Source organism: Dermacentor albipictus, chromosome 4 (assembly GCF_038994185.2).
Source record: "Dermacentor albipictus isolate Rhodes 1998 colony chromosome 4, USDA_Dalb.pri_finalv2, whole genome shotgun sequence".
NCBI lineage: Eukaryota > Metazoa > Arthropoda > Arachnida > Ixodida > Ixodidae > Dermacentor > Dermacentor albipictus.
In genome coordinates this window covers 160,015,121-160,028,822 of record NC_091824.1, presented here as the reverse complement: position 1 = coordinate 160,028,822, position 13,702 = coordinate 160,015,121, and the positions used below count along the sequence as shown (strand labels likewise).

The 13,702-nt window shown below is 44.4% G+C and overlaps 1 protein-coding gene across 1 annotated transcript; it reads left to right on the top strand.

Annotated features, from left to right (window-relative positions):
- Positions 1-1,260: 1,260 nt before the first annotated feature.
- LOC135899998 (uncharacterized) lies at positions 1,261-12,282 on the top strand. The gene is made up of 4 exons (XM_065429427.2): positions 1,261-2,071; positions 3,694-3,907; positions 6,673-6,826; positions 10,477-12,282. The coding sequence occupies exons 1-4, from the start codon at positions 1,555-1,557 to the stop codon at positions 12,130-12,132; spliced, it is 2,541 nt and encodes an 846-aa protein (XP_065285499.2). The 5' UTR covers positions 1,261-1,554; the 3' UTR covers positions 12,133-12,282.
- The last annotated feature ends 1,420 nt before the right edge of the window (positions 12,283-13,702 follow it).

Here is a 13,702-nt window from a genome sequence, read left to right as displayed (position 1 = left end):
TTTGGTTTTCAGCCAAAGTCAGCCTCTTTCCGTCTAACAAAAGTAGGATCACAATAATGATGATGATCCTTTCTAAAAAAAAAAAACGAATACAGGCAAAGGCGGCTACGTATATAAATTTGCCCGACTCTTGATCAATCCTCCCGAGTGGGTATGTGCCAATGAATTTAAGATCATCATCATCATCATCATCATCATCATCATCATCATTGGCATGGTAAAGCACTTCTGGATGTTAACGGTACACGTTATGTGTACATTCAAGAACGCCAGGCGGTCAAAATTATTCCGGAGTCCTCAACTACGGTGTGCCCCATTATCATATCGCGGTTCTGGCTCGTAAAACCCCAATTTTATTCTGTTAACGCGTACCTGGTTTCAGCGATAGGTAAGTATTTGGGTGGCATTTCGAGAACAAGAACATAAATGTCTCGAGCATCCTGTAAGGGACGACAAAGAACAAGAACGACTTGGCATGGAACGTATCAATAATGCAATCGCGACAAGTTCATCAATGCGTGAAGAGAAAGCGGGTTGGGCATTTTTTCAGCCGCTATCCAGGTCGTATTTATTGTGACTTCCTGATTTTAAACCCATATTTCACGCAGAATTATCATCAATTACTTTAGCTCTTCGAAAACTGACTGATTAGTTGTCAATGTGCATAGAACTCACCACATCCTCAGACAGTACTATTTGAATGACCTAGAAGCATTAATTCCTTCGACCTTATATTTGGTGCGCATCAGCTATGGGCATTACGTCACCGTGGTTTGTTTTGGGATGAAATGACTGACACACTTGCACGTACGTCCCTAGATGTACGTGCAAGAATGTTCAGTCATGTATGTCATTTCTTAAAAGAACCTGAAACCATTGATTATTTTTTATTATTCTGCCGCCGATTCGCATCCAGAGAAAGAAATACCTCGAAAATCCATTCCAAAAATTAGGCTTTGCTGTAAACACCGAAAACATTCTCTCGTTAGGGACATCTACATTGGGTTTTGGCCACGGGAACGTATGCATGGCCGTATTCGAATTCCTTGGTGTAACAAGAAGAATACCTAGTTGATTTACTGGTTTATTATGTATTGTTTTACAGAATTCCCATTCGAACTAATTTACTGATTTATAATTTTAGAAAATCTTAACTGAATTGATTAAAGGTTATCACCTTGTAGTTTGCTCTCCTTCATAAACACACGTTCTCCTAAAACCGTTTTCCGTTTAACCGCAGGCTTCTTGGCCAATCGCCCGTAGTGGGTGCGCGCCATCGTTAGGAAGCAAGCAAGGTGCTCGGAATTCCAAGCGCAGCCTCGACGGCAAAAAATTAAGGGGACGCCCGTGCATATTAGGGGTGACCAGCAGGAAGATATCTCCAAGGATTGTGTAGCTGTGTCGAAGCCGGAGTCAGGCGCGCCCAGTGTGGAAGCGTGCGAGCGCAGTTTGGCAGAGTTCGAAGCCTCTTCAATTAGGGCGACGATCACTGCTAAGCCTAGTCAGGGGGCTAAAAACTTCTCGGCTAGCGAGCGCCGCCCTTCCGGGTTCGCGATGTCTTCGACTGCAACGACAACAACGACAAACTCGACGGCGTCCACCCGCAGAGACCTGACCCGGAGCAATGGAAGCATCGTCGGCAGCAGCAAACAGCGCCGTGAGCTCAGCGGCCGCGTCGTCGCTGTGGGTGAGGAACATTCCATGATACAGGGTAGGCAAGGAGGCCGCGACTCCCACTACTCCTGTTACTCCCGCAACAAAGTCAGCCAGCGGAAGAGCAAGCCAGATGAGGGAAAGTCGGAGCATAAAGAAAATGCGAGCATATCCAAGCAGAACGCGAATGGGAAGCCATTGGATCGGACCACGGCGCGCAGTTCTCAGGCAACTCGTCAACATGCATCGGATGCAACTGATAGGAAAAGCGCTAGGAAAAGGCGTGGCTCCAGCCATCGGGGGAGCGCGCTCACTAGGAAGAGACATCAAGGCTCGACAGCAACGTTTGAGCCGATGCGTGAACTGTCGAATACGTCGGTAAATTCGTCTGGATCAAGGCTGGTGAGAAAACTAAGCAGTAAGTCGCCTTCATGATATTCAGTTCCTTTTAGGAGATTGTAGAGATTGTAGATAGACTTAATTCAAACATGGCATGGCGGGCCTCTGAGTTGAAGAACGAAAAAAATTCATGCAATGGCTAACGAAGATGATTATTCAAGTAAAGAAGTAACCGGGCATGCGTCGACGGGAGTTCACCCCACTCGTTGCTGTTGTCCATGTTCTCTTTCTTCAGTGCTCTGCACAGAACCAACCGCGAGAGTCACACATTTGTTTCCTTCTACGGGATACTAGACCATGTGACCTCGCGTTCCGGTGTGCGGCATTGGCAGTGTTCGCTTCATGCCACGGTTACGTCGGATGTCTTCACTAGCAGGTAGTGAAAGTGCTGCAGAAGCTTGCAGCTGAGGCACGCAATTAAGAGACTTGAATATGCCCTCTTATGTAGCCGAATATGACAGCAGGTATTTATTCCAAGTTAACTCTCACATCAAATTGGAAATGCAGCGTTTACCTGAAGCGAATGTTCTCGCGGTGGGCTAACTATTGTAAAGGAACGAAGAGAAAAGAGAATTGTGATCATGAAGTTCGGGTAGTATAACTTGGAGTTTTCGTCTGTATGACCTGGGATTTGTGTTTCAGACAACCGCCAGTTTTTTTTTTTTCAAAGCGTGATGACGTGCACGACTGACAACGGAATGAAAAGACCATGGTAAGAGCCACATCTTGTGTTGTGGCGTGTCGCTTCGCGAAAAATATCGGGCGTGTGCTTAATATGCGTCGAGCAAGTTCTTCCAACTGCCCCTTGAAAACAGGGTAGGGGAGCAGTACGAAGGCCGAGGTTATCGCCCACTATAAATGAAGATTGCTAGAAACCACGCCGCGTACTTATACGCATATTTATTTATATTTAGGTACAGAAGATTTTTTCTTCTCTACTTGTTTCATTCTGGTTAGGAAACCCTCAACACCGCAAACAACCTCTTGTGCGGGTGCCATGACTTTTGGCGTAACTTTGAGAAATACGCAAGTAATAGAAAAAAAATACGAATAAGAAAACAAGAACCCAGTACGGCGTTCCTCCCGCCAAAATAGACTTGATCGCCCGCTGTTGTGTGTCATTGGCTATGATATTGTCCTGCTGAGCAGGAACTAGCATGTTCAATTGCCAGCCATGGTGACTCTACCAGATACTGATGGCGACACCAGTAGGACTGAAATGAAAAAAAAAAAATAAAGAAAAACACGCTCGTCATGTATACAACTTTCAGTGAACATTGAATCCCTCAATATGCTCAAAGGTATCCAGAATCTTCCACGACTGTATCTTATAGTCCGTGTATTGATTTTGAGACATTAAAATCTGTTTCTCTGTCTGTCTGCCTGTCTAAAGGAGTTAGCGACGTAATGTTTTCTTTCGCAGTTCTTTTGCCGAAATGCTAGAGAAATCTACGAGTCGCTTTTGGTCAATACTCATTGACGTACCCCGTCTGCATTTGAAACCAAAGGTTACGGCGCTAAGCAGACGAGGACGAAGTGGGACAGACATCTGCATGTTTGTAGCTTATTGTTAAGGAACGATTAACTTCATATGAAGGAACATCCACGGTGTGTAACTTCCCGTCAACATTGCTTTTTTAGGAAGTCTCCCCATGGCATTCATGCAGAACGAGTTGGGCACAAAGCAGAAGATTGGCGTAGACGTCGCGGTTGGCACCATGCTGCTGATTCTGTTGCTGGTGTTCGCGGGTCTCCTTTACGCACGGTTCACGCGCCAGAAGGACGCCACGGTGTCCTCCTGCACCAAGGAGTGCCTGAACGCCAAGCGATACATCGAGAGGCTCATAAATGTCAAGTGCGTGCTGTCCCCCCCCCCCCCCCCCCCGTATGTTCTTACGCGCACAGTTGCTGTTGGGCATTGCCTCGGGGGTATCGCGGAACTCCAGTTTGCCAAGCGGTTCGTTCTCGAGGAAATCTGGTTAACTAGGAGGGCAGCACGAGCGAGAGAGAGGTACAAGGGAGGCCGCATCTCTCTGCCCCCGTCTTTTCTGAATGCATCTGACAAGCACCAGCTAGTGGATGTTACTAGCGTGTTCTGGCAATGCCGCAGCGCCAACGTGGGGTCCATGGAACTACCATTTATTCTTTCTCAGTAAAAAAGATTTCAGTGGACACATCAATAGAGAAGAGAGATCTCAACAGAGAAAGAGAGAGAGAGAGAGAGTAACGTTTCAAGTGGACACTATACCTGATGTAATTATTCGCTGTAGCCGAGCACGATGCTTTACTGTGTAACAATATGTACCTAAATTTACAGAAAACAAATTTCACGGCACTAATAATTTCGTCCATCCAGGGCGTTATCCTATGTGCGAGGATGATTTACAATGCAAATATCGTCTCATAAATAACGTAAATCTGTCGTAGCATGTTAAAATGCTCGGCTCGACGCCCTTTCACTGGGAAACCACCTTCTTTATCTTCGCTAAAATAGATGAGGCGACTTCTGTGAGGAAGGCGGTCGCGAGTCGAGACTGGAACGTTTATACGCAGAGTGGACAGAACTGGCAGATAGCAGTTTGCCTATTTTCATTGTAATTAGTCACATTTCATTGCGCATTCCGCATCTACACTCTCGCAGCAGTGAGCGAGTACGGACAACAGCACAGGCGCGCCGGTCCCAAAAAGAATTACTATTAAATACTAGCTAGCGCTTTGGGATTATATACTACCACTACACCGCATCAATCGATGATGCACACCAGTAAACGAAGGGATACGATATTCTAGAAGAAAACCATTTTCTCGCTTTCGGAAGGACTGCAACGCCAGATTTTACATGCATCTATATGAAACTGTTTGCTTACAGGCGTTCATCTAACTTAGTTTCTTCATTTGCGTGCATTTTTACTGTGCTTTTGTTTGAACATCACGGAAAGACCTGAATTGGTTACATATAGCGCAGTGTTCTAATGCCTCCTAGTTACCGTGCGTGCGTTATACATAACGTAACGCACGGTAACTAAGAGGCATTAACTAGGAGCGGTAACTAGGAGGCGTAACTAGGAGCGTATTCAGACCCTGTGTCTACACCCGCCGGCAACGTATTTTATCATTTTTGATGTTTAACCAGGAATGATAAGTTAAGATAATGTAGTATAACAGAAACCTAGATGCCGGCGACACTATATGGGAAGCATGTAATAATTTTTTGCCATTGGTGTTTGATTAAACTGGTAGTTCGTGTGAGACGTACTGCAGTATCGTCACCACCGACAGAAAAAAAAAATGTTCTGCATTTCAAATGCAACCAGATGTTGTGGCTATCCAAGAAGAAAAAGTGAAGAGGAATCGCTGTGTGATGTTAGGCCTACATCTATGCGTTTCGAAAAACGGAAGACGCTTTTATCTAAACGAGCTATATAAATCAACTGTCTATCTACGCAGGCTTCAGCGTGATGGTCACTGTTCAGGTTCGGAGTGCAACAATGGGAGAACCGCTTACTTGCTGTACTGATAAAAAAAATCGTAGCTTATTTCCCGTATGCTTTCCTTGGCTTCATTGTAGGCTTTATATGATCATGATTAAGAAAAGTTGAGCGGCTCGGTTTTGTTAATTCTCGTTAAACAACAACACTCCAGTCGACAATACTTATGGTTTCATATTTCGTTAACCGCTTCAAAGCACGAGCCGCAAGTATCGCATGATATAAACAAATCGAATTGCACTTGTTTAACGGTTACATTTACACACCAAGTGATGAACGTTGCTACTGATGCACCCTGAGATACCTGTTCGCACGACTCGTTTGACCATCTTTGGCAGGCTGTAGCAAATCGGTAAAATCAAAGAATAACTCAGGATATTGAAGTTAGTCCACGTTAATATTACAGAGAATAAACTCTGTCTACTGAAATTGCGGGCTCTGAATAAAGCAACATATCGCATAGAGTAATTCTCCCATAACGATGGCCTGTTCAGCTTTTTTTAATGGTCCACGATGTATATATACGATCCAAGTGATGACTGCAGTTTTTCTGAAGGAATGTTGCAAGGATTCATTTGTGTTAGCATTTTTATAGGTATTTAAATATAAGCTGCCCCTATCGCTGAAACAACAGGCCGCATGACAGTTTGCTTCGAAGGGAAGCTTTCTTTGCCTTTTCGCTCTGTCTTTGCGGGCGCTGGCTGCTGCCTTGCGCGATAGGTCACGAAGTGTCAGGGCTGGAGCCATCCTCATTGACCACGTGGTAGTGGTGGTTGGCTGGTTGGCTCGATTCAACATAGTACAAATACTATGAGGATCACTTCCTGCAGGATGAATTCAGTTTGCATGTAGTGGGGGCGATAAACAACGCCATCTATCAGGCACATTGGCGTTGTTTGTGCGCTACAAAGTTATGTTGAGATAGACATTTCTCGGTGGAAACGTGTCCAACTTCGTCGTGTGCTTTTTTTTATTTACAATTGATCGTTAAACGAGAACGCCGTTCATCGTTAGCACCAAAAAAGCTTCGTTTGAAAGCCATTCTCAAAGTGCCTATAGGATCGGCATAATTTACTCTTCATCAACAATGAGTTAAATCTTTGCGCGTGTATCGCTTGCACTTTCTGACCAGGCACAGCGCGTGCGGAGACTTCTACGAACGCGTGTGTAGCTCCTGGAGTTATACCGATAATGCTGGTTTCATCAGCGACATGGTCAAAGAAACTGATAGGCGCCTCAACAGCAGTCTCTTTGAGGAATCCAGCAGCACAGTTGCGTCGGAACAGGTGAGAATATTTATTTATGAAAATAAAAAGTGAGTCAGGTGTCTCACCGCAAAACATTGCCTCATTCAGGTTGAATGCCACAGGAGATGAATTTGGGAAGTGGGGGAGAAAGCGCTATATCACTTAGAAAGGGCTATATATTATACCTATCACACATATATCCCAAGCAGCAATGCAGCAATAAGCTTCACCTCGCAGTAAGAAGGAAGTGCCATTGCGCCATAATTTTATCCCATCCTTCTACGTCATAGGGGGACTGGACCGTGAGCGTCCCGTGTGCGTAAAGAGATGAGTTGAACGCGTGGCTTGACGACAGCTACTTCAACCTATACATGGCTCTTTCAGATGTGGGAAGGCGAAATACCTTTCTTATATATATATATATATATATATATATATATATATATATATATATATATATATATATATATATATATATATATATATATATATATATATATATATATATATATATATAACATGTGGCACAAGCTCTGTAATCACTAAGTTAATTCAAGTCACTAGCTTAACTAGTGATTGGATTGGTTTCGTTTTCCCTACCGCAAATTATGTGCGCCTTGTCAAGTAATTCAACTGCAGTGACGTCAATTGTGTACAGTTTGTAGGTGTTTAAAGAAATGTGTTCAAGCGAAAAAAAATGCTGTAAACTTGCAATACCGCAGCTCAATTTTCAGCAATGCTGTTTATTTCAGTGAGTTACATTAACAACTTCCTTTGCCCGTCATTAAACCACTCATTTTGAAACTTTCTCTGCATGTCACTCAACCGTTAACTCGACCGTTTAAAGTCGATGAGGATAGCAATAGGGGCTTGTTGGTACGGCATATCTTATTTTGTTATAGCGCAAGCTTGACAAGGACAAAAGAAGGCACATCTGACACACACAGCGCTGTGTGTGTCAGATGTGCCTTCTTTTGTCCTTGTCAAGCTTGCGCTATAACAAAATAAGATAGACCGTTTAAAGACGTGGCCCACATATAACTCGTTCTAGCATTTGCCCATGTTTAGTAAAGACCGTACTTCGCGCATTTACATTTCTCTTTGCAGCCACATATCAATCGTACTGCTTCTTTCATTTACACCAAGTTAGATTTGTGTGACAGTTATAGATTTTTCAGTGTAGTTATAGAACTCTACGCCGCTCGTATTCACTATTAACGCTCTGGAGCGCTTCCACGCGTAATTTACTACAGGAGGCGTCATCAATACAGGCACTCTGAGCTTTGCCTGCACATTACTCCTCCTCCCTATTTCTTTAAAACATTAACAAGGTGCCTGGTTTTGCTTACCGAGGACATAGACACAGTAGAAACCTAATGCGTGCCTGTTAGAACGCTTGCAAATAGAAAAAAAAACAATTAACATTTGTTAGTTGCGTACTAATAACTGCTAAATCATTTGCTTACACTTGCCATACATATGACAAGTGGTTTTCATTGTCTTTATTCTTGGATGTATCCCCTTCTGCTATGTCTCGTTTCTGAGACAGCAATATACATTGTGTTTCACCTAACTTGAGCCAAGCGTTAAATATATGCAAATGTCACGATGCTAGACCGAACCAAGGTAATGTTATTTGCCGTCGCTTGGAGGTACTTAGACTAAATATTTAATTCCGCCTAAATATATAATTAGTCCTTATTAACTAATTAACACACACGCACGCACGCACGCACACGTTAGATAGTAAAACATCACGTGTGCAAAGATACAAAGATGGCACAGTATAATAAGCATAAAACCACATATGAAAGCACACATCACACACGTTAGACGTGCCTTGGCGTGCCTTGTGCCTTAAATGTGGCGCTAATTATCCTCTTGCGTGAAACCTTTATGTTAGGAATTTTACAATGTATTGATCTAAAACTACGGCCGGTGCGCTGACACACACGCGGCCTATTCCTCTGTTCCTTCTGTCCTTTCCAGCATAAACTAGTTTTAATTGTCCTTGCAAACATTGGACGACAGCGAAATATTCAACAGAGCACAGCTAAATTGCCCGATACCAGTATTTTGCCTACTGCATTCTCATGCTGTCGAAGCCTTTTATTCAGGTATTTACCCGTTTGACCTACGTATGCGCTACCGCAGGCGAGTGAAATTTGGCACGACATTTGGCGCGCTCAAGCAGCATGCTTATAACGGTGCTTGATTGTACATTTTCTCTCGAGTCACATGACTTGCACTTACCTTTTTTCATAGGCCTCACAGTTTGAATGGAGCTGAAAAATTTCCTTGAACTGCATTTCTTTCCACTGTCTTCTTGAGGCCGTATGATATGCCGTGCCAATACGGGATCAAAGCCAATTTGAGGTATTGTTTGCTGTGTGGTGTTCTGGACGTTTCATTATCGCTTAAATTTTCCTAAGGAGCTTTCTCACGCGCACAGAGAATTAACACCCTGGGGCAGCAACATTTCAATAGTAATTAGCTTGTAATGTTGCAACGTTTGCTGTACTGTGTGCGCATAATTTTTTGATTGCCTCACGTATGCATGATTCTAGGATTGCTCTCTTTACAACTTTCGATGAGCCAGATTAGTAAAGCAGTAAGGATTTGTTACATATTGTGTTATACCTCTTGTGTAACTATTAAAGGAATGTCTAGGAACTACCATAATTTAAAAAAGGACCCGTTTCTTCTTTCTTTAAGACTTTTCTTCTTGCACGCGCACTGCTCTATAATTAGCCACATTCACGAAAACAAACATCAATTATTCAGCGACGTCCTTGTCTATCTCCCATTGTCCCGTGTTTCAGTTCAGCTGTTCAAGATTGCCTTAGCCATAAACCAACAAGCTCAGTTGTATGCTATTCTGACGCACTAAAGGCATCGCTGTAGAAGCACGCTGTATCTCATAAACAGAATTGGACGAAAATAGCTAAAGTTCAAGATTTTGTCGATGATAACAATGAATGTCATACTCTCACTTTCGCGTCCGAGCGAAATGGATTTCCTTTCCTTCAAGGCAATGAAAATATATGAGAAGGCTAACAAGTACGAAATGTTTCTTATAGAGAATCTGTATACCTCTACCGTCCAAGGAAATTTTCGTGTTGGCGTGGTACGCAAAAAACTCACCGTACGTGGGCCGATCTCGGAGATAGTGCAATGCCGGGCCAATTCGTGGCGGGGGTGAAGCAGGCGTTAAGCACTTTTCATACGTGGGCCGATGCCGAAGATACTGTTATGTCGGGCCAACCTGCAGCGGAGGGAGAATATGCGTTAAACACTCCCCATATGTGGGCTGATCCCTGAGATACTGCAATGCCGGCCCGACCCGCGGCGGAGGTGAAGCAGACGTTAAACACTCCCATACGTGGGCCGATCCCGAAGATGGTGCAATGCCGGGCCGACCCGCGGCGCAGGTGCAGTTCGCCATAAAGGGGCCCACATACACAGCTTCGCTGGTCATCCTTGTTGACAGAGTGGAAGGGCAGTGAGTTTTTTAGCTGTTTCTTAGAACTAGTCTGGCAGATAGGGCACTTTTGAGGTATGGTTTCAGATAATTTAGAATTTTAGCCCCTATTTCAATGCGAAAGACTTGTGACTAGTGAAAGACTAGCAAGTGTTTGCTTCCGTTTGTACTCGTATACTAACCCAACTTTGTATTTAACCCAATGCAGGTCAAACGTGCTCGAACCATTTACCGGAGCTGCTACACGTACGCCACATCAGATGTCCACGTAGACTCTGCATTACGAACTGCCGATAAGGTCATCAAGTTCACCAGTTTACGCAAGGCGGAAAACTGGAACGAACTGCTGCAGTCACTGATTCGCTTTTCGTTCGAGATAGGCATCCACACCGTTTTCTCCGTGGACTTCGTAGGTGACAAAGGCAGACCTGTTCTGCACATCGCTGCCGGCGAACCAATTGCGTTTAAGAGAATCGAGAAAGCCTCACTCAAGAAGTTCAAGGACATTGTACGCGAAACGCTCCGCGTGCCAATAAACGTAGTTATGGCAATTGACCAGCATGTCACTGACGCTATCCGCTCACACGACTCAAGTGAGAAGCAGGGATCGCTTGAAAGTTTTGTGAGTGGTGCCATTCCGGGTCTGAGCGCCATCGACTGGATTATTGCTGTGAACAGAGTTGTTCCGACCTTTAGTCGCATCCGTATAATAGATACAGTGGTTACCAATGGTATAGATCGAGTTAGGGCAGCTCTCAATGTTTTGACGGAGGCTGGATTCAAGAACGCGATTGAGTACCATGTCGCCAACATTGCGGCTGGCGTCACCATCTTCGATCTGTTCCAGCTCGGCTCGGAGGCGAGTATGGAAAATGTTGCCCAGTTGTGCCTTCACGTCACAAAAAATGTCATGCGCCATTCTTGGCCACACGTTGCGGCAGATGTCCTGTCTACGACGAATAGACAGAAGGTGCTGCGCGATATATTTTCTGTAGTAAAAGAGGCGTTGGCTAAAAACCGAGCGTTGTACTGGACCAGTGACAGCGTCTACGCTAAAGCAGTCAAAGAGATCGACCACATGTCGTTGCTGATACCGCACGACCAATCACTTCAGCGAAGGGCGACAAGAGAGGTGGTCGAAGCAAGCGAAGTATCTGAAGACGACGGCAGGATCAGCACGTCCATAGCCACTTTGGTCAGAGCTCTAAAGGACCAGCGCGCATTTTCGATGACATATCCACCATCTACAGAGGATATCTTGCTTTGGAAAAACGAGGCCACTGACAGTCCGTCGTACGTTCCTTCAGCGAGTGCAATCGTTGTGCCGACCCTGTACCACATACCGCATCTTTTGTATTCGGAGCACGTGCCCGTGTACTTCAATTATGGCACAGTCGGCGCAGTGCTGGCGCACGAGACGATGGTCGCTTTTGCTTTAGCAGCCTCACACACAACGCCTGATGGACGCCGAGAGTACTGGTGGAGTGGCATCAACCCGGAGCGTTACAACGGCACCATAGGCTGCCTGCACCAACTTCATGCAGACCTTGGCTTCGGTTTGACTGTCTCGAATGAGCAAACGGACGTCATGGTAATCAGCTCGCTAGGCTTGAGGCTCGCCTTCGACTCCATGCATATGAGCTTGAAATCCGTCACGCGTAAAGACTCATCAGATGCTATCTGGCATCAAGCTGCGAGAACATTCTTTACACGCTTTTGCCTACTGTTTTGTGACCCCGGAAGAGGACCGTGGATCCTTTCACCAAGAGAGATGTGTCTCTTGCCTGTGCATAGCATGAAGGAGTTTGGCGTTACTTTTGAATGCCAATCGGAATTTTACAAGACAAGCAGCTGCCAATTTTAGAATACATTGCCTTATGGCATTAATTGGTTCTCTTTGCTATTGACTGGATGGTTTTGTTTAATTTCTCTCTTTGTCGGAGGCTTGCTGACGGAGTGATGTGCTTACCGGATCTCAATAGGTACAACGAACAGTGGAATATTAAATGGCTCACAAACGCCCGTAATCGTTTACTGTGGTAAAGCTAAATTTTGTCTCATGGGCGCACAGAGCGGCCATCATAGATCAGAGCTGCTTATGTGCGTTGGCGGAGCTTTATGACCTTGCGTTTAAGCTTGGCACCAAGCGGGTTGTTTTTTCTGTGGTTCACTAATATTGAGAAAATCTGAGCGTTAACTATATTCAAAACACGGACGCTCTGCGTCCACTTCGAGTGAAAAAAGCAATATTGTCGCCACTGAAGCGTTGTGCATGTGTTCGGAGGTTTCTGAAAAATCTTGCATAATGAATATTTGCAACGTAATTCGCGAACAATGACTCGCCGCACTAGATTAGTCTCAGAGGTGTTGCGCTGCTGAACTCGATGTCGCGGCTTCGAGCCCGGCCGGGGCAACCGCACTCGATGGGGCGAATTTCAAAAATTGCTCGTATACTTAGACTTAAGTGCTTATTCAAGAACCCCATGTGGGTCCATATCAATCCCGAGTCCCTCACTACGGCGGGCCTCGCTTATTCGCATCGTCGTTCTGTCACGTAAAAATATAATTTTTAAAATTCATCAACAGCACAAATAATTCTACGGCCTTTAATGGTATTCCTTTATTTATCTTTATTGAAAGAAAACACCCGATATATACCATACATACATATACATTTTGTTTATGTGATAAACAAAATGTGTGAGAAACATGATAAACATGATGTCCTCGTGCATACGATGGTGTTAAAAGACCTCAGTGTCAGTAGAAAAGCACTTATAGAGCGAATATGTGTACTTTCTTTAAACAACATTGAGAACAAGAAAAAGTTCGGCAGCATGTTACTCCCGTAACACGAGAAGGTGAAAGGCTACGGCACACGTGGTAGTGCATTAAGTTGTATACGATAGAAGAGGCCACACTGATTGCAAGACATAACATTCCAGAGAGGCAAGGTAAAAAGGAAAAAGTGCTGGCGTACGTAGATCAGTGAGAAAGCAGAACAAGCAATTCAAGGCTGTTGGGTGAGTTGATTTTTTCCCCCATAGAACTGGTAGATGTATCTAGGGTAGCAGCTCCTGCTAATGGATGTGCTCAGGTTATTTACTCTGTTATCGCTAAAGGAAATAATGAATTCCTAAAGCAGTCATATGATAGGGATGTTTATTGAGTGTTTGTAGGTTTATGGCGTGTTGGGCCATGTTTATGTCCTGGAGGTGTATCAATGTTAGAGGTCTCAATATTAAACTGGTAGGGTAGAGTGGCATGTACACACACTTAAAGAGGGCTACTACTGCTTGGTTTTGAACTGTTAGGATACCGCTTTCTTAAATATTTACATGGGCGAGTCGGCTTGTTTATATTTATCCTTTTGAATTTAAGGAATAGAATTTTGGAGTTTTACGTGCCAAAACCACGACTTGATTGTAAGGGAC

What these genes read in the sequence shown, in the direction of transcription:
- LOC135899998 (XM_065429427.2), top strand. Translation starts at nt 1,555, where the DNA reads ATGTCTTCGACTGCAACGACAACAACGACAAACTCGACGGCGTCCACC. An exon ending in GAGAGGCTCATAAATGTCAA is followed by an intron (nt 3,908 to 6,672) that starts GTGCGTGCTGTC and finishes CTTTCTGACCAG; the next exon opens with GCACAGCGCGTGCGGAGACT. An exon ending in GCACAGTTGCGTCGGAACAG is followed by an intron (nt 6,827 to 10,476) that starts GTGAGAATATTT and finishes AACCCAATGCAG; the next exon opens with GTCAAACGTGCTCGAACCAT.